General features: G+C 41.5%; 15 protein-coding genes across 15 annotated transcripts; 10 read left to right on the top strand and 5 right to left on the bottom strand.

Moving 5' to 3' along the window:
* Nucleotides 1-66: 66 nt before the first annotated feature.
* Nucleotides 67-1302, top strand: HK407_04g08280 (putative RNA polymerase III; the record flags this gene model as incomplete). The annotated part of the gene is made up of 1 exon (XM_060420809.1): nucleotides 67-1302. The coding sequence occupies one exon, from the start codon at nucleotides 67-69 to the stop codon at nucleotides 1300-1302; it is 1236 nt and encodes a 411-aa protein (XP_060277174.1).
* Nucleotides 1303-1350: 48 nt separating this feature from the next.
* HK407_04g08270 (uncharacterized protein) lies at nucleotides 1351-2553 on the top strand (the record flags this gene model as incomplete). The annotated part of the gene is made up of 1 exon (XM_060420808.1): nucleotides 1351-2553. The coding sequence occupies one exon, from the start codon at nucleotides 1351-1353 to the stop codon at nucleotides 2551-2553; it is 1203 nt and encodes a 400-aa protein (XP_060277173.1).
* An 84-nt stretch (nucleotides 2554-2637) lies between these two features.
* Nucleotides 2638-3561, top strand: HK407_04g08260 (putative transcription initiation factor TFIID; the record flags this gene model as incomplete). Its single annotated transcript, XM_060420807.1, has 1 exon — nucleotides 2638-3561. The coding sequence occupies one exon, from the start codon at nucleotides 2638-2640 to the stop codon at nucleotides 3559-3561; it is 924 nt and encodes a 307-aa protein (XP_060277172.1).
* A 77-nt stretch (nucleotides 3562-3638) lies between these two features.
* Nucleotides 3639-3968, top strand: HK407_04g08250 (uncharacterized protein; the record flags this gene model as incomplete). The annotated part of the gene is made up of 1 exon (XM_060420806.1): nucleotides 3639-3968. The coding sequence occupies one exon, from the start codon at nucleotides 3639-3641 to the stop codon at nucleotides 3966-3968; it is 330 nt and encodes a 109-aa protein (XP_060277171.1).
* Nucleotides 3969-4050: 82 nt separating this feature from the next.
* HK407_04g08240 (uncharacterized protein) lies at nucleotides 4051-5091 on the top strand (the record flags this gene model as incomplete). Its single annotated transcript, XM_060420805.1, has 1 exon — nucleotides 4051-5091. One exon carries the CDS (start codon nucleotides 4051-4053, stop codon nucleotides 5089-5091), a length of 1041 nt encoding a protein of 346 aa, XP_060277170.1.
* A 19-nt stretch (nucleotides 5092-5110) lies between these two features.
* Nucleotides 5111-6805, bottom strand: HK407_04g08230 (calponin; the record flags this gene model as incomplete). Its single annotated transcript, XM_060420804.1, has 1 exon — nucleotides 5111-6805. One exon carries the CDS (start codon nucleotides 6803-6805, stop codon nucleotides 5111-5113), a length of 1695 nt encoding a protein of 564 aa, XP_060277169.1.
* Nucleotides 6806-6917: 112 nt separating this feature from the next.
* HK407_04g08220 (Rho-GAP domain-containing protein) lies at nucleotides 6918-7952 on the bottom strand (the record flags this gene model as incomplete). Its single annotated transcript, XM_060420803.1, has 1 exon — nucleotides 6918-7952. The coding sequence occupies one exon, from the start codon at nucleotides 7950-7952 to the stop codon at nucleotides 6918-6920; it is 1035 nt and encodes a 344-aa protein (XP_060277168.1).
* A 161-nt stretch (nucleotides 7953-8113) lies between these two features.
* Nucleotides 8114-10564, top strand: HK407_04g08210 (putative telomerase reverse transcriptase; the record flags this gene model as incomplete). Its single annotated transcript, XM_060420802.1, has 1 exon — nucleotides 8114-10564. The coding sequence occupies one exon, from the start codon at nucleotides 8114-8116 to the stop codon at nucleotides 10562-10564; it is 2451 nt and encodes an 816-aa protein (XP_060277167.1).
* A 100-nt stretch (nucleotides 10565-10664) lies between these two features.
* Nucleotides 10665-11915, bottom strand: HK407_04g08200 (uncharacterized protein; the record flags this gene model as incomplete). The annotated part of the gene is made up of 1 exon (XM_060420801.1): nucleotides 10665-11915. One exon carries the CDS (start codon nucleotides 11913-11915, stop codon nucleotides 10665-10667), a length of 1251 nt encoding a protein of 416 aa, XP_060277166.1.
* A 438-nt stretch (nucleotides 11916-12353) lies between these two features.
* Nucleotides 12354-13082, top strand: HK407_04g08190 (proteasome subunit; the record flags this gene model as incomplete). Its single annotated transcript, XM_060420800.1, has 1 exon — nucleotides 12354-13082. The coding sequence occupies one exon, from the start codon at nucleotides 12354-12356 to the stop codon at nucleotides 13080-13082; it is 729 nt and encodes a 242-aa protein (XP_060277165.1).
* A 30-nt stretch (nucleotides 13083-13112) lies between these two features.
* Nucleotides 13113-13925, top strand: HK407_04g08180 (DWNN ubiquitin-like domain-containing protein; the record flags this gene model as incomplete). Its single annotated transcript, XM_060420799.1, has 1 exon — nucleotides 13113-13925. The coding sequence occupies one exon, from the start codon at nucleotides 13113-13115 to the stop codon at nucleotides 13923-13925; it is 813 nt and encodes a 270-aa protein (XP_060277164.1).
* Nucleotides 13926-14177: 252 nt separating this feature from the next.
* On the bottom strand, nucleotides 14178-15521 carry HK407_04g08170 (putative nucleolar complex-associated protein; the record flags this gene model as incomplete). Its single annotated transcript, XM_060420798.1, has 1 exon — nucleotides 14178-15521. One exon carries the CDS (start codon nucleotides 15519-15521, stop codon nucleotides 14178-14180), a length of 1344 nt encoding a protein of 447 aa, XP_060277163.1.
* Nucleotides 15522-15788: 267 nt separating this feature from the next.
* On the top strand, nucleotides 15789-16448 carry HK407_04g08160 (putative PIN domain of ribonuclease; the record flags this gene model as incomplete). Its single annotated transcript, XM_060420797.1, has 1 exon — nucleotides 15789-16448. One exon carries the CDS (start codon nucleotides 15789-15791, stop codon nucleotides 16446-16448), a length of 660 nt encoding a protein of 219 aa, XP_060277162.1.
* Nucleotides 16449-16468: 20 nt separating this feature from the next.
* HK407_04g08150 (uncharacterized protein) lies at nucleotides 16469-16807 on the bottom strand (the record flags this gene model as incomplete). Its single annotated transcript, XM_060420796.1, has 1 exon — nucleotides 16469-16807. The coding sequence occupies one exon, from the start codon at nucleotides 16805-16807 to the stop codon at nucleotides 16469-16471; it is 339 nt and encodes a 112-aa protein (XP_060277161.1).
* A 209-nt stretch (nucleotides 16808-17016) lies between these two features.
* HK407_04g08140 (uncharacterized protein) lies at nucleotides 17017-17949 on the top strand (the record flags this gene model as incomplete). The annotated part of the gene is made up of 1 exon (XM_060420795.1): nucleotides 17017-17949. The coding sequence occupies one exon, from the start codon at nucleotides 17017-17019 to the stop codon at nucleotides 17947-17949; it is 933 nt and encodes a 310-aa protein (XP_060277160.1).
* Between the last annotated feature and the right edge of the window lie 372 nt (nucleotides 17950-18321).

The following is an 18321-nucleotide window of genomic DNA, read 5'->3' as shown; positions in this document are numbered from 1 at the left end:
TTACCGAGCTGCAGTGTGTCTGTTGAATTGATATTGTGATTGAAAAACTTTGTTGTGCTCGAAGGCATGCCAAAGCTTGTAGATGAGCTGCTAGCGGATTACGGAACGATTCCACAGAAAATAGCCAGATTCCTGATGAAAAAAAACGAAAACACGATCAAGAGCATAGCATTAAGCACATCTCTGTCTAATAAGCAGGTGGTGCATGGCCTTTCGTTCTTGATCCAGCGCCGGTTTGTGAGGTACTTCCAGTATGAAAAGGAAATGTATTATGTTTTGGCCAAAGAGATGGTCTATCGCAGATTGCTATATTCTGCTTACTACTGTGCTGTGGAGGACATGCTTGGATCAGGCATAGCAAGTCGGTTCATTGAAATACTTATGGCTGGGTTTGTTGAAATGGAATGCAATACTGCAGCACAGGATGCGATCCAGAGCCTTGTGGATGAGGGCATTGTGTGCATGCTGGGTAGAAAAGAAGCATGTGAGTTTGCAATGGGATCTAAATGCATTGCCAAGAATGCCTCCAAATGCACAGACGATGAAAATGATATTGGCGTAAGCAAAAAGAACAAGGTAAGGAGCGGCAAAGTGTTTGTGATGGTTGACTTTGACGTTCTTGATGGCATGATTGCAAAATGCAAGATGCAGGCATTTATTGAAAAGAAGTATTTGAGAAAATCCAAGGACATATATGCATCTATTCTGAAATGCAATCTTGTAACAATTGACGCAGTTATGGGCAATCTTGATCCAAGCATATGCTTTGATATGAGCAGAAGCGACGTTGTTTCTTGCATAAAGTACTTCTGTAGCTGTGGACTGCTGAAAAAAAGCATGGATGGCTCTGATATGTATTTCCGAGATATTGATGAGGAGCGAAAGATTCTGATTACTGATTGTTTCTGCAGAGTATTGGCAAACACCAATGAGCACTTGCTGAGACTATTCAGCATGATTGTTTATCATAAAGAGCTGGAGGACAAGGATATTGCACTTAAATCTCTTATATGTACCAGATCAGTTAAGAAGGCATTGATGATGTTGCATTCGAATGGATTTGTGAATCTGAAGCATGTATCATCAAGCGAATCCAGGCCTGTATTGCAATGGCAAGTTGATATTAGCCGGTCGTCCAAGATTGTTGCGGAAAAAATACGAAAGGTTCTCCGAGAGGTGCTGTCTTCGATTAATACCAAATGGCAGATTATGAGGCCAGATGATGAAGCAGATGTGGATGAGGTTTTGCAGCTTAAGAGCCTGCACAAACTATCTGTAGATCTGTTTGTTATTGGGTTCTAGACTATTGTATATGAGAAGATGATTTTGCGGGGGCCTGTAGCCTAAGGCATGATTGAGAATCTGAAGCAAGCGCTTGAAAGAATAGCCGAGCTAGAAAGGAAGATAGAAAGCCAAGAGAAGGAGATCAGTGCACTTGTTGCTGAGGTCAAGAAGGACAGAGGAGTTGCCTGTGCCGACAGACTGCAAGAGCATTCAGAATGCAAAAGCCTCATGCATGAAGACTTGGAAAAAAGTGATTACTACTTTGAAAGTAAGCTTGAAGATGAGTACGAAAAGAAAACGAGTAATCGTAATGTGTCATTTGAGGAAGATGTTGAGGGCATATTTAAAGCAAAAAAGGTGCAAAAGCCTTTTAAAGAAGCATTTACTATTGAAGCATTTATAGTGTATTGCAGAGACATGCATTCGTTTTCATTGGTTAACAAATCAGAGGGAAAATCAAAGAAAATGTTTCGCTGCTGCATTAAGCAGTATGTTGAAAAGACTACTAGGCATCTGATGGTGAATCTGAACGTGTATGACTTGAACACGGTATGCTCAGCATTCAATCTTCTGTGTGGAGAAATGGAATATAACCACAAGCTTGTGATTGCACATGATGTTATTTTGCTGGTTGAGGACTTTTCAAGGATGCCTTTTATTGTTTCTGCTGTGTTCAACAACCAAGGAATCCATAGCGATGTGCTTGGGGAAACAATATCGAACATTGTGATGCACCAGTGTGATATTGATAGTGAGGTGTACTCAAACAGGCCGAGTCTTGCTAGATATTATGCTAGGATATCTGCAAACTTTGGTGGCCAGACAGACATAAGGCCTCTAGGAAGTATATGCAGTGAGCTGATTAGTGATTTGCGTGTATTTGAGGAAGGCGAGATTAATGAAACGGTATTTCCGCGGATGTATTCTGTTAGAGCTCTATGCCACTATATGGACTGGGATTACTCGTACAATGAGTTTGTGTGTGGAGTTTTATATCCCAGGCTAGTGGAGAGGCGGGAGGCGGCATGTGTGGTTTATATGTTTGCTTCGGTATTTAATGCATTGAGGGTGTTTGGAGAGGTTGAAAGTGTGAGAATATCGCTTGAGAAGTTGAAGGAGATGATGCATGACGACTCTGAGCTTTCTGCGGTTTGTTATATGTTTATTAAGCAGATTGATCCAGACTGTGCGGAGCAGTGGTTTAGAATGCATGGAGATAGAATAGCAGGAGTAAGTGCCGAGTATTTGAAGGATGTGCTGATATACTGAACTTGAGTGGAAGTGAATAAAGCAATGGAGTGAAGTGTGACTTATGTATGATGTTGAGAACTGGTGTTTTTTTGTACCCTTAGGATGAACAAGGAGGCGTTTGACAAACTTCCTCTTGATAAGAAGAAGATTATAGAGGCGGCGTACTTCAGTACTGTTCGTAAGGAGATATCGGCGTCTCAGTTTTTTGGGGTGTGCAGGGGAGCACTAAGCAAGGAACAGTTTGAAAGTTTGTTTTCGAGCAATATGGGGGGAGGGCCAAGCAAGGTACAGGAGGAAATAAAGACAGAGCATCTGCAGGATATTATCCAGTACTCTGGAGTTGATTTGAAGGAGGAGGCTGAGCAAATAGTGAGGGATGCCGAGACGAATGTGAATTTTGGAGAGTACGATGATGAAGATGTGAATGGCCAGATGAGCAGTTTGCTCAATGTGCAGCTGTTTAGGGAATTTATCATGAGGGCAGGAAGCTCAAGAAAAGTGATGATTGGGGAGGAGTCGCTATTGCTGCTTTTCCAGGTGATCAAGAGAAAGATGATTGACTTTATTGAGAAGATGGAAAGCGCAAGCAGGAACAGGGTGGAGTATAACTTATCTGAGTTTATCATCAGAATAAACAACGATCTCAGCAGACAGCTTTGGTGTCTTGAGCAGATAGAGAAGACAGAGATGGAGAAGTTTATGATTAAGAAAGGAGAAGAGGAAGGAAAGAAGAAAGTGAAGAGGACGATTCAGGAGAGGGAGGACCTGGTGATTAAGAAGCGAATGAGCAACACAGTTGCATTGGCGGCGCTTGGAATACAGCAGAAGTCGTGGATGAGTGCAGAGGATGTCAGGATGAATGAAGAAAATACATCTTTCAACTCGATATATTCGCCGTTTGACGAAAAGGCATTGGATCGAAAGGTTCAGAACAGGACGATTACGATGAAGGACTTTTTGTATGTTCTTGAGAGGGACAGAAGATATAACAAGTCGATATTTACGATTCAGCATTATTTTAGATGATTGAGCGGCCTAGGCGGAGCGGGAAGTGAGATGTGAACGATCTAAATTTGGAATGTTTTATGAGTTGAATTAATGGAATGGGTGTAGGTGTTGGGATAATGGAGGAAGCCAAGGAGAAGTTCAAGATACAGGTGGAGATGTTTTCTGAGAAATACATAAGGAGTGCGGCGAAGAAGCTTGACAAAGAAGAGCTTGATATGTTTATAGATGTTTTGGAAGGCAGGAATGCAGAGCTGAGGGAGGAGCTCACGAGTTTAAAGAAAGAGATTGCGAGGAGAGCAGATAACCATGGATTTCTGATAGAAGCAGTGGGAGAGGGGATTCCAAGAAAAGCCTTATCATGCTTGAAGGATTATCTTAATGGGGTAGAGTGGATGGCCATGGATACGGCATGTGGAGACAAATAAACAGTGTCTATTGAAGATAGTTTGATACTAAGTAAGCATTGGATGTATGAGCCTGATATTATTTATTCGATGTAAGCCCTGAATGGATGAATATATTGGAACACAAATATTATTTGAGACATCGAAAGGGACTGTGAGTGGAGTATTGAAGGCTGTAAATGAAGACACCGGAAAACTGGTGGTTGATGACGGGAGAGATATGAGGGATGTTTTTATTGAGGATGTTCTAAAGCTTGAGATTGCCAAGGAGGGATATTATATGCCAAAGAGAGACACTAAGGTGGAGGAGAACAGGTATAGAATAGAGAATGAGTGTCCAGCTCAGCCTGAACAAATAGTGGTGGGCAGCAGAAGTGTTTCTGAATCATGCAGTGTGAGCAGAGGAGGATCTGACATGGATTCAGAAAGAGAACAAGGTATTAAGAGTCTGCATAAGAAGCCTGAAGATAGATGCATGGAGAATGAGGAAAACTGTTGTGTTTCAGACAAGATCGGAATAAATAGAAAAGATGGAAGATACGCACCCGAAACAACAGAAATTATCTATTACGGAATGATGAGCCGGGCATTTTCACATTTTGGGCCACTTGAAGAGGAGTTCTCGTCGATTGCAGCAAGGCAAGCATATCGTGTGTTTTCCACATACTTCGAAAGTTCTACAGAGAAAGTTGAAATATTTATTGCAGGAGATGATGTTTTTTCATGTATAGGATATATTCTTGCAAGGCTACTGCTACACTCTGGAAAGGAGCCGTTGGTTATCTGCAATCAACATTATATAAGGCATTCCAAGTATAGACAGTCATATACAAACTCTGGAGGAGTTATATGCACATCTTCTCAGGCACAGGCATGCGTATATGTTTTTGCATGCAATAAAGCACTGATCCATACACAGGAGTATGGTAATAAGGATGCCAAGGGACTCATTTATTTGGATGTTCCAGACACCTTGGCTAAGGAAGGAGGTGTAAGGATCGGGCTATGCTTTGGCTCCATCCCTGCATATTACAAACGATTCAATGGCATCATATATTTCATTGACATTGAATATCCAACTGCTCTTTACAATGAGTTTGGGATGGAAAGACCAGTAAAAAGCAAGATACATAAGATAAAATAAAGCTGATCGAACTCAATTTTTAATCTTCGATGAATTTCTCAAAGAATTCATTAACATGGAGATTTCGCTCGTTTCTGTTGATATGGTAAATGTTCTTGAGGTTGTTTCCATCAATCCCAAGCATTGCAAGATCAAGTATACCATTTCTACTAAACACGCTAAAGGCTTTCTTTAGCTCTATCAAGTCAAATGAGCTGTCATAAGTCTCATTCACTATCAATAGATAATCTTCTAGGGATATCTTACCTTCAGGATTTCCAAACGGAATCATACTCTCATCGACAGAAAGCCCCATTTGATTCATACACCAGCACATGTCTGATATACTTATTCCATACTCATCATTTCCAAGTGTCTTTCTAAAAAGCTCCTTTGCCTTGTCAAGTATCTTTACACTCTCCATCCTTCTGTCGTCCACCTTCTTCAGAACCTCAATCTTCTTCTCAATCATGCTCTTTAGCTTATCATGATGCTCGCTCGTAGTCTGATGCATACTCTTCGTTTCCTCTAGCACTTTCTTTAACTCAATGGCCTTCTTCATCTGCTCATCCACTCCTTTGTTCTCAGAAAATCCTTCCTTGAATCGATCAAGAATTTCATTCAGCCCGTCCATCTCTTCCTGCAGCACGCTATCAAATATCTTCTTCATTCTAATGCTGTCCCCAATCTTGCGTAGCTCAAGCCGTGGAAATTCCAGCTTCTCAGGCTTCACTTCATCTGGAGCAATATACCTCTTCATCCTGTAAGCCTCATGAATCGCACTCAAACTTCCAAGCAACGATCTTAGCCCTGCTGCTTCCTGTACTGCATTCGTGTTCATCTCCAATAGCCTTGAAAACGACTCGTCAAGTTTTCTGATCATTGCACACACCTCGTTTCTTTGTAAAGCCAACTCCTTTATCAATCCCTGCAATCCTTTCGCCTTGATCTCATACAAATTCCTTGACTGTATGGACCAGTCTACCATGCTCAGCACCTTCATCATTTTCCCAAAAAGCCGCTTCTCCTGTTCATACTCTTTGAACCTCTCATAATACCCTGCAACATATGTCATGACACTTCTCTCATCAGGAACAGCAACATCCGCCACATCCTCAACATCAAGTAATCTTTTTATCCCCAGATGCTGTTCTGCAACCCTAAATGCCTGCTGCAAATTGTACACGTTCCCAAGCCCCTCAAGCTCTTCAAAATTACACACAAGGTCAGGCCTGAACCTGTGGATTATTGCATTAAATGCAATCCCATCCTGCCAGCTTCGCGAAAAGTCATTTATCCTCACACCTTTATACCCGCTTGTTACCTCATTACACCATTTCAGCAGCTCGCTTCGTATCGAAAGATCCCCAGCCTGCGCTATGTCGGCAATCGCCATCCTCGATATCAACGACCAAATCAGCCCAAGTATAAGCTTCGGATTCCCATCAACAATGTCTTCAGGCCCAATGTTAATCAGCTTCACATTCTTCTTCTTAATAAACATCAGTATCCTCTCCACATTCTCCATCTTCTGTATCCTAGTATAAGGTTCTGGATTATATTCGACACTCTCTTCTTGTAATGCCATCAGCAACCGTGCCAGCTTCACCCCATCGCACAAATCCCTAAATATGTTCTCTATCCCTTTGCTTCCGCTCTTAACCAGCTTACCATTCACCCACTTCGTAAATGTCTTCTCTTGTACCTTCTCCCACTCTTTCTCCTCCTGCGTCATCTGGGCCAAAAAAGTGTTTGTTTTTTCAATAAATACTATCCCCACATGGTTTGACTTCTACAGAGAAAGAAATAAATCACATCTTTAGTACGGCAGTTTATCACAAAACTCTCTACACAAAAACCAGCTCATGCACAACTACGGCCTGGGGCAAGACCCCAAAATCTAAACTATACAGCTCTTTGGTAATCATCTGTACATATTCAAGATCGTCCAGTGTTGTAAATGCTGCTTGGGGATGCAATACAAGACTAAACAGCCCCAGGAGAGAGTCAATCGACATCTCTGTCTTTTCAAAATTATCGCTCACCTTCTTAAGCAGTCCAAATAGCGCCACCAGAAGACTTCGCTCAACATCACAAAAAACGAAAGGAACATACGAAAAAAGCGCCTCCCTGGTGTGCCTGTCGTTCGTACGGATGCAGCTCTTGATCCTTTCAAAAACTTCAATCGGCACAAGTCCATCAAGATGCTCCCTAATATAATTCTTCAATGCATTTGCAAGCACAAACACATCGACCCTGTTGACGTCAACGCTTCTGTTCTCATGAAGACTGTTTGCTATCTTGATTGCACCACTTTTGTCAGGCTCATACCTGAATATAAACCTTGTATGCGTGGCCCGTTCCTCTAGTGATTCAATAATATCAAACACTTTATAGTTGATTGTCTTTCCTCCGCCAACTCTACCCTTCTTCTGGAAACAGCCTACCCAGTTGAAAAGAACATTCGAACGCTTCTTGCTGAATGCTTTCCAGCAGAACCTGCTCAGCTCGAGCTTTTGTGACGCAGAAAGCGCGTCGTATCTAAACTCATCCCCATAGGCATTTCTGCATCGCTGTGACCGATTACTTTTAGTGGTGTCCTTCTGAATTCTCGATCCTATCGGCTCAACCCTTGCATTCATACAACTTTCGTCTCCGACTCCATTCAGGAAGCTTTCTTTACACTTCAAAATCTTATCTGCCAGGTGCTCGCTCTCAGATATTTGCTGGAATGCAGAATGTAAATCTGCATCATAAGTGACCGCCATAGACGAATCGCTTTGCTCAGAGCATCCCACATCAAACCTTGCCTTAAGATCTTCAAATTCTTTCATCTCCGATATTCTAAAAATCTTCCTTTTCCTGGGGAAATTCTTCAGCATTCTAGGGCTTGTTTGCATTGTTCATAATAAGCATACAATAACATCATGTTTCGAGTCTTCATGCCATCATCTCGAAAGATTACGGCTTAAGGTGCTCTGATGCAAATTTATCCAGCGTGTCAGCATATACTTGTGAAATGCTGAATTTATGTGTCCCATTAATGTTAAGACTGCTTACAAGCCTCCATTTCCAGACACTTAGATCGTTTCTATCAGAATACGTTACTGAGGATCTACCAGATGTGGTGGATACGATATATGTCAGGTCATCAAGTACGCCAAGTATCACATCGCTTGAATGCACACAAAGCAGCGTGAGCCTAATTTCAAATGCAGTGAGGCATTTTGTTGAAGGCGGAATCAGCAATCAGTTGTGCTCTGGATACATTCAATCTACAGATACGGCCGTCTCAGGGAAGATTCTCTGTACCTCACCATGCATGTCTTCGAACATCCTCAAGTCCCATGAATGGATGTGCATTATGAATAGGATTGGAGATGAATTAGCAATGCATTTACTTACAGAATGCACAATTGTGCAGAAAGTCCGCAATACCTATGTGCTTCTTGCAGGTGACTTCAACAGTCTGTACAAATTGCATCAAAAGCCAGTGGATTTGTACATTAACCGGGACACAATATTCCATAGACACACAAGAGTTGTGAGGTTTGTGGCTGCAAAAGCATTTGAGTATATTTTTCAAGGGCACAACTTAGATAAGTACAAGGCGATACAAGCAGATGTAATGCATGTTCTTCAGAAAATCGAGAGAAATGTAGTGCATCTACCGCTGTCACCGATGTTTAAGTCATACTTCCATGACGAGATGGATGTTGGAAGCAAAACGTGTATTATGGAGTGCAGCATCAAGCCATCCAAGCTTGTTGACTTCTTATTTCTTGTATCCAAGAAGCTGCTTGCAGATGTGTTTGATTTTGAGTCGTTCAGGATACTCAAGTCAAGGATATCACTGCTGGTTCATAGAAACAGGTACGAAAAGATCTCGAATGTAGAAATAGTGAAATATTTCAAAATATCCCGCTTGAAGTTCTTCAGAAGTGCTAGGTGCACAAGACACGAGTTCTGTATCCGAGCCAGAGTTGTAAGTCGGTTCTTGGCATATGTCACAGAAAACATATTTGTAGCAGTTATATCGAAGCATTTTTACTCGACCGAAGCATCGTTTTCGAAGTTTAAGGTGTACTACTTTCCGAGGAGTAGCTGGAGATACTTTTCAAGCATGCATATAGGCAGCTTTCTGGATAAGTTTGAAGCCATGGAACCGCATAAACTGTGTTTGTATTCGGAACTAAGATGTATTCCAAAAGCAAATGGAATGCGCGTTGTGTTTAACATGTCGAAGGCTAGGAACGGAAAGCAGTCGATTAACAGCCGTGTGTATCCGGAGTTTTGCATTCTCAGGAATGAATGCTATGGAAACCTGGGGAATTCAGTCATTAACCAGGCAGGGATGTATGAGAAGCTTGCGCCTTATCTGTCCAGTGTAGTGGGATTGGTATATATTCTGAAGGTTGATGTTTCTGGATGTTTTGACAGCATTCCCCAAGAGCATGTTATGAGGATTGTAAGAGACACAATCAATAAAAGCACGTATTATATAAGCAGTGTATCGGCACTTGAAGCCGTTGGTGCAGAGGTACGATTTAGACAGATGTACAGAGCATCTGACAGCATGATGACAGCGAATACAATTACGGACGATGCATGTGGAGTAAGGCTCAGGAACAGACTGGTAAGGGAGAATGCAGGCCAGAGAGTGTTGAGGAAAGAAGAGGTGTGCAGTGCGATTGCTAGGGTAATAAACAAGAATGTAGTAAAGTACCATGGGAAGTATTTTGTGCAGAGAACAGGGATTCCGCAAGGATCGATTGCATCTACATTACTTTGCAGCCTATACTACAATAGGATTGATGAATTGTATTTCAATGAGATTCTGAAGAAGGGAATGCTGGTTAGATATGTTGACGACTTTCTTGTGATTTCTCCATCGATTGATGAGGTTCTACGATTTCTCCAGGCGTTCGAATCAATATCACATCTTGGAATGAACTTCAGCAGCCAGAAGATTGAGTCAAACTTTGGAGTTGAGAGGTATATGAAGCAGCCTGATTGGATAATGCATGCAGCTATGCACAAAAGCGAGCTGAGGATAATAAACAAGCCTGTTGTGTGGTGTGGCATGAAAATATATGCGAATGGGTTCTGTGTAAAGCCCTGTATTGCTGATCCGTATATGATGTTTTCCATTACACATGCTGCACATCATCCCGGACGAGGTGTTGCTGTAAAGATCAGCAATATGCTTCGGAACAGAATGTCAAGGATGTACATTGATTGCTCCAATCTGAAGATGTATGAGAACATCTACGACATATTTCTTCTCTGTGGAAAGAAGCTTGTGCTGCACCTTAAGAGAATGGATTTCATAAACCAGAAGTTTGTTGCTAAGGTGCTTGAGAGCTCAAAGAGGTTTGTCATGAAGGCATGTAGAGAGCGAGGTGTGAATATATCCAAGCGTATGATGGAGTCAATGTCATCAAAAGCCTTCGAAAAAAGCGGAGTGTACAGGGTTCTACAGGGCCAAGGATAGTATATGCAATGCTCAGCTGCTGTTTTGTATGTTTTGCAAGAGTTTGCTGTATTTGAATAATTTAATGTGTTTGCTTATGTATCTGCATTAATGAGGCTGTTTAGTTGAATTCGAGTTTTCGCTTACTTTTAAGCTTTTCTATCTTATGATTTATTCCGCTGCTCAGTCTTTTGCTGAGTGGAGAGTACATTGGGCTTTGCGTATGCTCGGAATTCTTTCTGTCTTTTGTGAACTCCATAGTGATGTTGCTGGAGGCCGTTTCTATTGGTCTTCCCAGTACCTGAAGGCCTTTTTTGGGAATCCTTGAGAACATTATGTATCTGGGCATCAGCATTGAGAAATAAGGCAAGTACAGCCAGCTGTATATGTAATCCATAGACACGCCCAGCGTGTTTGCTTTATACTTCATGTTCAGTTTGACCTTGCATGCCATCATTAATGTGTTCATCGGAATAAGGTCTCCGCAGATAGACCTGACCGTACACACAAATAGGTCGCTCAGTCCCAAAAGCTTCACTACGTCTGCACACTTCCTTGTTGACATAAAAACAATCAATGTGCTGAAAATGCCTTTAAGCGACGCATTGTCAAGGTCAAATATGTCGAACAACAGATACAACCCATTAAGCATTGCCTTAGTTCTTGTGTATTTATTAAATTCCAGTGCCTCACTTTCTATTGCTTCTTCTTTGCGCACACGCACTTCAGATATCATCTTTCCAAGCTCGTTTGCTATGAGCATTTCGATGTATTTGTTTCCGTGGTATATTGATACTGCGAACACATGGAATGATAGAAAAAGCCTCATCCCGCCAGATACTTGCTGCAGTAAAAACACCATCCTCAGCATTCTTTCACTTTCCAATCCTGATCTTTGTATGGCTGTGTTCTTCATTGGCCTGAAAAGATTGATTGCATTCTCAAGGCTGCCAAACATACAGAAACTATCAAGGAGAAACTCAACAAATGCCACCGTGCTTACATGGTCAATGCCAACCTTTAGAATCTCTGCAAACGCCTCTAGCTCCTTCAGAAAGTCATGAAAATCCAGAATAAACCGATAGTTGCTTTTGAAAACCCCTTGATTGATTCTCATGATCTTTTCTACACCATTGATGCATACCACAACTGTGCTCTCCATATCAAGGCTTTGCCTGCGAGAATGCGGCCTCTCCATTTCTCCAAAAAAGTGCTTTTCTGCATCTTCGTTCAGCTCGGATGCCATTTCGTGCGGAAAAGGCTCTTTTAGAGACTGCATAATGCATTTTGATATTCTCTTGTACACATGCGCTACCATTTCTCCCTTACAGATATCCTCGTTGGATTCTATCTTCAAGTACTTTGTATTCATTATTCAGTTATGGCATGCCAAAAAATTTTGCTATAAACTTGTGTGCATGCATACTATTGAAGAGTTGTGTTGCATAGCCTCTGCTACTTGCAGCAACATCAAATGTAAATGCAAACGAAGGACGGCATTATGATTACACATGAGATAGTATATAGTGCTAGTATTGATGATGAATGACAATGTGCTGTATGTACTTAAAACGATGTATGACTGCTGCTGTGACCACTTAAGTTTGATTTGCAGACTTAGAGAGTGAGTGAGTGCGCGTGCATATTATATATGCAACATCAGTGCACCTGTTGATTGTTAAATGTTAAATGTGCAAAGGATGATATGCTTATGATTGTAGGAGTACAGGGTGCTTGTGGATTGCTGGTGCCATCGATCTAAGTGTGTGAAGCTGTGTGTACAATTAAAAACAATCAAGGTTACCCTAGGATGTCTAGTCTGGATTTCTGTACGATATATACGCCAACAGGACAGATCAGCCAGTTGTCGTATGCACAGAAGGCTGCAGATGCGGGAGATACATGCATTGGGATAAAGAATAGCAACGGGATTGTGCTTGTTGTGGAAAAGCCAAAGACATCTGCTTTGTATGTGCTAGAGTCTGACGAAAGAATAAATAAAGTGAGTGATTCTGTTGCGATTGTGTGCAGCGGGGTGATGTCTGATGCGTTCTATGTTCCTCAGGCCATAAAGGGGGATGTTTTCAGGCATAAGGATGATGTTGGAGAGGTGCCATCTGCAGGATTTATGAAGATGTATCTCAATCAGTTGTTCCACTACTTTACAAGGAGCATTAATCTGCGTGTTCTTGGTGTGAATGCACTATGCAGTGTGTACAAGGAGGGGCGATTCTCACTTTTGCATACTGACTGCACGGGAAGGACAGTTTCGTACAAGGCATCGTGCATAGGAAGGGGAGCAAGACGAGTCAAGACTGAGCTTGAAAAGCTCGATATTGACGGAATGAGCATTGAGCAGATGGTGGAGACAGCGATTAAGATGCTTTACATTGCACACGACCCGTCGAAAGATAAGGCATTTGACATTGAGGTCGGAGTGGTATCTTTGCAAACAGAAGGAAGACTGAAGAAACTTGAAAAGCAAGACATTCAGCATCTTGTCGATAAGTACAAAGACATTTCGGCTGATGAATATTAGTGGTGCATATGAATAAAGCCTGTCTATATGATGTTTTTAATTCAGTGCTGGAAATCCCCTATGACGTCTGTGATAAACTATAGATTCCGATCGAACAAGAACTTCTCGAGGATATCATTCCAAGGCACAGGGCTTCCGTTGTGGGAGCTCAAATACGAAATAATTAACCAGAGAAAGATGGCGTCGAAAGACTTTGATCTTCTGTTTTTTGATGGCGATACTGGAGAGGAAGTGAATGACGAATACCATGTGATTACAATGAACAGTCATGTGATAGTTGACCGGATTCCGTTGTGGATGTCCAAAGGCGGCTACAATGTGAAAGAAAAAAGAGCCGAGCCACAGGGACAGCATCACAATGTGCAGAAGTACAATAAGACAATTCCGGAAAGCTATGTATGCTTCAGGTGTGGGCAGAAGGGGCACTACATACAGAACTGCCATACAAACCAAGACAAGGCATTTGATATTCTGAGGATACGCAAGCCTTCTGGGATTCCAAAAGATTTTCTTGTTCCTATATCTGGAGAAGGAGTGTCATCGAATACAGCGATGCTTGTGACGTCCGAAGGAGGATACGTTAAGGCACAGCCACAGACACAAGAGTGGAAGAAGTATAAGCAACGTACAAAGCATATAGTTGGCATTCCTGAGAGATTGAAGTGTCCGTCTTGCCATTGCCTTCTAACAAATCCAATGAGAACGAATTGTGGGCATGTTCTGTGCGATCAATGCGTGTGTGTGGATAGAAAGTGCCATGTGTGTGGCCAGCAAGTCAAGAATTTTTCATTGGATGGACATGTAAAGGCCGAAATAGAAAGAGCCATGAATCAAAGATCTTGATGCATGTTTAAGCGCTACTGAGTTATATACTTAGTGCTAATAGAAAATAAATGTATGGCTAATGTAGTATGTGTTCAAGTATATTCAATTCCAATTTAGACATACAATTCTCTGATAGCTTGAATGAGAATGAATAAATTATTGTATATGATACAATATGGTCTGTACAGCCTTACAATCAAAGACTTGTAATCGGTTTATTTGGTTTCTCATCAGCAAGTATGCCCATCATGCATGCGATGAACTGCACAATTATATTATCTGCTTTAAAAGGAAGTGTTCAAAGAACGGTGCCTCGGGAACATAATCAACCTTTGTGCACTCTATATCAGTATCCTTAAGCAATGCGTTGCTAATTTCTGAAAACTCAAAGTCATAGACCACAGAAATCTCCTTGGCTAGCTTTCCCATCTCAGGTGCGAATCTGGTGCATCCATACAGCATAAGTCTTCTTGCAAACACCCGTGCTCGGTGAGAAGGTTGCCTTTTGTGCACAAACAAAAGCCTGGTTGCCTTGACAACCTCAGAAATGCACACCGCTTCCATATTCATGGGATATATTACCCCATACATTGCATTAACCAGCTTTTCAAAGTCATATCCCTCAGAGCCATAAAGAATCATCACACACTTCACTGCCTGAATCTTCAAATCCGAGCAAAGCTTATCCAGATTGCTGCACAGTAGAAAATACAGGCCTTCCATAAACTCTGCACAAAGAATCTTTCTGTACTTCACAAGCCCTAAAAATGTGCTTTTGTAGCAATCGTACCTGTCACTTTTAAGAACAGTGAAATACAACCTGAGTATCGCATCATGTATCTTTTTGCAATTCTTTATCTCCTCAATTCTCCCTTCGATGTCTTCTTCATCTCTTGCTTCTGATTGCGCAATCAGTCTTTGCTTCTCCACTTTCCTTAGCTTCTTGTCAAGCAGCTTCTTCCTAACGAATATCTTCTCCTTCTCGTTTTTTTTCGATGCAGACCTGTTGGCTCTCCAATAGTCAGATGCCCTTTGACTATCGGATTTCAGTGATTTGTCCACAAGTGGGATGCTCAAAAGGTACTCTAGAACGACAGGATTGTAGTCATAATCTAGCATCTGGTTGATTATCACAATTATCAGCTCCCCTGCCCAGTCCTCATGCATCTTCAGCTTGATTGTTTCGCAGCACATCTCAGGTACCGGCCCATTGCCCACAGATCCCTCAAGAACCCTCGACACAATCTTGTCTGTGCAGTTGAAGTGATCAAAGTGCTTCAAAAGCTCGCACAGAGAAACATAGCTCGCATCCGAACGGTCATCGACCAGCATCTTAACATACGCCGTGTACCATTTAAGAAGCGTCTTGTCATATCCCTTCAGGTGTAAGCTTTCTCTTTTGTCCTTAACAACATCCTTTAGAGTTCGTACCTTATACAATGGAATAATGGCCTTAAACACCTTCAGCACAGATAAATACACAAGTCCCCTTGTTTCATCAGATGTGTCCTTATCGACTTCTGCAAGCACATCCCCTATCCTTCCCAGGCAACTATTTGGATCATTTATGACTTCCATGCACAAAGATGCAATCTGCAAGGCCTTTTGGTTCATGCACGCTTACAACGGCTCTTACGAAAACTTTTATCCGGCTCATTATGAAAACCCAAATATGGTATACTGTACTTTAGTTCTGCCCGCTTTCACACGTGCCATGCACTCAGCTGGCATTGCTCTACACTTCATACACGATTGGCGTGTGCAGCAGAAGAAACACATGGATTATATCAAACCATTTGCTTTATGCATTATGCTATGCACAGAAATAATACCGAGGCGCTCGGATGCAATATGATTTTGTGCAGCAAAAAGTTACCCAGTATGATTGCTGTTATAGACACGGGATACATATTGCAAAGGCATATACCGACTGAGAAAATAGCCAAAGGATACATCACAAGCTCAGTGATAGCAGAGCTCAAGAATGCACAATCAAGAATGTATATTGATTTCTTTTCTTTCATGGTAGAAACACGAGATCCTTCTGAGGAGTATGTAGCAAAGGTCAACGAGTATCTCAAAAGCACAGTTACAAACCTGAGCACAACGGATGTCGATGTGGTTGCATTGACTCTGGAGCTGATGGATGAGGTATCTTCGCAATGGCTTGGTCCTGACGGTTTTAATAGTACCGATGTGTGCTGCTTGACTCATGACAACGGAATCAAGAATGCACTGTCACACTATGAATCTTACGACGACAAGGAGTTTTCTAGAAGAACATATAAGATCAGGTGCTATGCATGCTATAGTGTTTTTAACGAGTGTATGGATTTCTGTAAAAAGTGTGGGCATTCCACTCTTACAAGAGTAAGTGTTGGCAATGCAAATGGAAGAGAGGTGTTGTATTTCAAGAAGGACTACAATTACAAGCCTAAGGTGATCAAAGACAGCAATGGAGTAGAACTTCGTAGTATTGATCAAAGGGAATATATCCATCACCAGAAGATGATGAAGAGAAAGAAGAATAAAGGAGCTTGAAGAGACTGATGTGTAACTAATTAGCGATGCTGTTTATTTGATAATGCTTCAACGTCAGATAGAAAAAATAAACCTTCCGAGATGATTACTTCTTTTATGTCGTTTGCAGAAACCGTTTTTCCTCCTCTGAGGCTGCATATTTGCTTTGCATTGTACAGCACAAATTCAGAAACAAAATTTACGTATTTTGCAACGATGTCTGCCTTGCTACTGCTTCTGGCAAGATCTATCAGTGCAACTATATCCTGCATGTTTCTTTTCTTTACAGCATTGTGGTTTTGTTGCGGCATGCGCTCGATTCTTGCCTTTTTGTTTTGCTTTTTGCAATATTCCTGAGCATCCTGTGCCTGTGCATCCATGCTGTGGATAACATTTTTGCATCATTCTTACGCGCCTGTGCTATATGCAGTGTGATATCATGTGTGGATTAATATGTGGCGGCTTTGTTGATCATTATGCATATTTGAATACGCCTGCATTGTGCAATTGCAGGATGCTGTTACAGATAGCAAGCAGATGCTGAGCTGTTGCATCTTGCTTATTTATTGCAAACAAAAAACAGCTGTATATGGGGAAAAAGAATTTGCTGAACGCTAAGAAAACAAAAAGTGATGAAAGTAGTGCTGCAGCGGGAGATACACAGAAAAGGATTGCATGCCTCGAAATGAACTGGAATGTGTTGAGCGTTAAGGAAATTTTCGATATCTTTAGTTCGTTTCTGCACCATTCATCGCCTGTGTGTGTTAAGCTGTGTAAGACCGAGCTTGGAAGGAATAAACTCGGAGATGACAATGTATATACAAACTGCGAGAAGAGTGATATAGGAAAATACTATTTTGCAATTGCCGAGTTTGAGGATGAGCAGGATGCAGTTTGTGTGTACAAGGCATGCGACGGCATCGAGTATGAGAATTCCGGGTCATTTTTTGATTTGAGATTCGTTTCTGAAAAGTTTGTGGTTAGGAATGTTTGTGACGAATTCCCTAGTACTAGTGCATCTGCAAAAAGAAAACAGAATGTGGAGCATACAGCGAATGGGATAGAATGTGATTATTCAGACAGCGAATCTGCTGAGGAGCTGAAAATGCTGTTTGAAGACGACGAAATAGACTATGAAAAGGTCGCCAAGCTTATTGAGATGTCTGACGATGAAGAGGATGCAATAAAGCCAGACTACCACAAGCAAAAAGAAGATTCAAATGAGAATAGCTTGCCTGAAGATGAAGATGACTTCAACAGTATCTACGCAAAGTCAAAGAAGAAAAAGACTTTTGCTGTAAAAGAGCCTGAAAAGAAGCAAGTTGTGATTCCTAAGGCTGACCAAGAGGATGAATGCAGTGGATTTGTGTTTGATCCGTTGGATACGAGGTTTGGGGCATTGTTCGAAGATGCCAGCTTTTCTATAGATCCCACACATCCTGAGTATACAAAGAAAGGCAACCTGAAAGAAATAGTAAATGAAAAGCGCAAACGATACGAAGCAGCGATGAGTGATGATTGAACTTATCTTTTCTGTTTGCATTTGATCTATATGGATTAGAAACTCATATTATACAAGTTGTGTTAGAAATCAAGTTTATTCTCAATAAATTTTGAGCTTTCCAGATTTCCAATGTCTTCTGGCCCTGTTGAACTCTCCGCGGTGCTCAGGCATGGATCGTTTCCATGCAGGTATTTCTCGGTTCTTCTTGAGTGCTCTCATGAGTCGTGTCTTGATTAAAGCTGTCTTTCTTGATCCCTAAAATTACTAAAGCGATGATCACCTACCATTTGTGTAATGGGGCAATTTTTTTAGGCATATGAACTTCTTGTGGAGTGCATATATACAGCAGTGTTGACTTAGCAAAGCACATTGCAAATTTATGATATAAAA

This window comes from Ordospora pajunii, assembly GCF_021821965.1.
Source record: "Ordospora pajunii strain FI-F-10 chromosome Unknown Cg_04, whole genome shotgun sequence".
Taxonomy (NCBI): domain Eukaryota; kingdom Fungi; phylum Microsporidia; family Ordosporidae; genus Ordospora; species Ordospora pajunii.
Note: the sequence above shows the minus strand (reverse complement) of the source record. Positions and strands in the feature narration are given on the sequence as shown.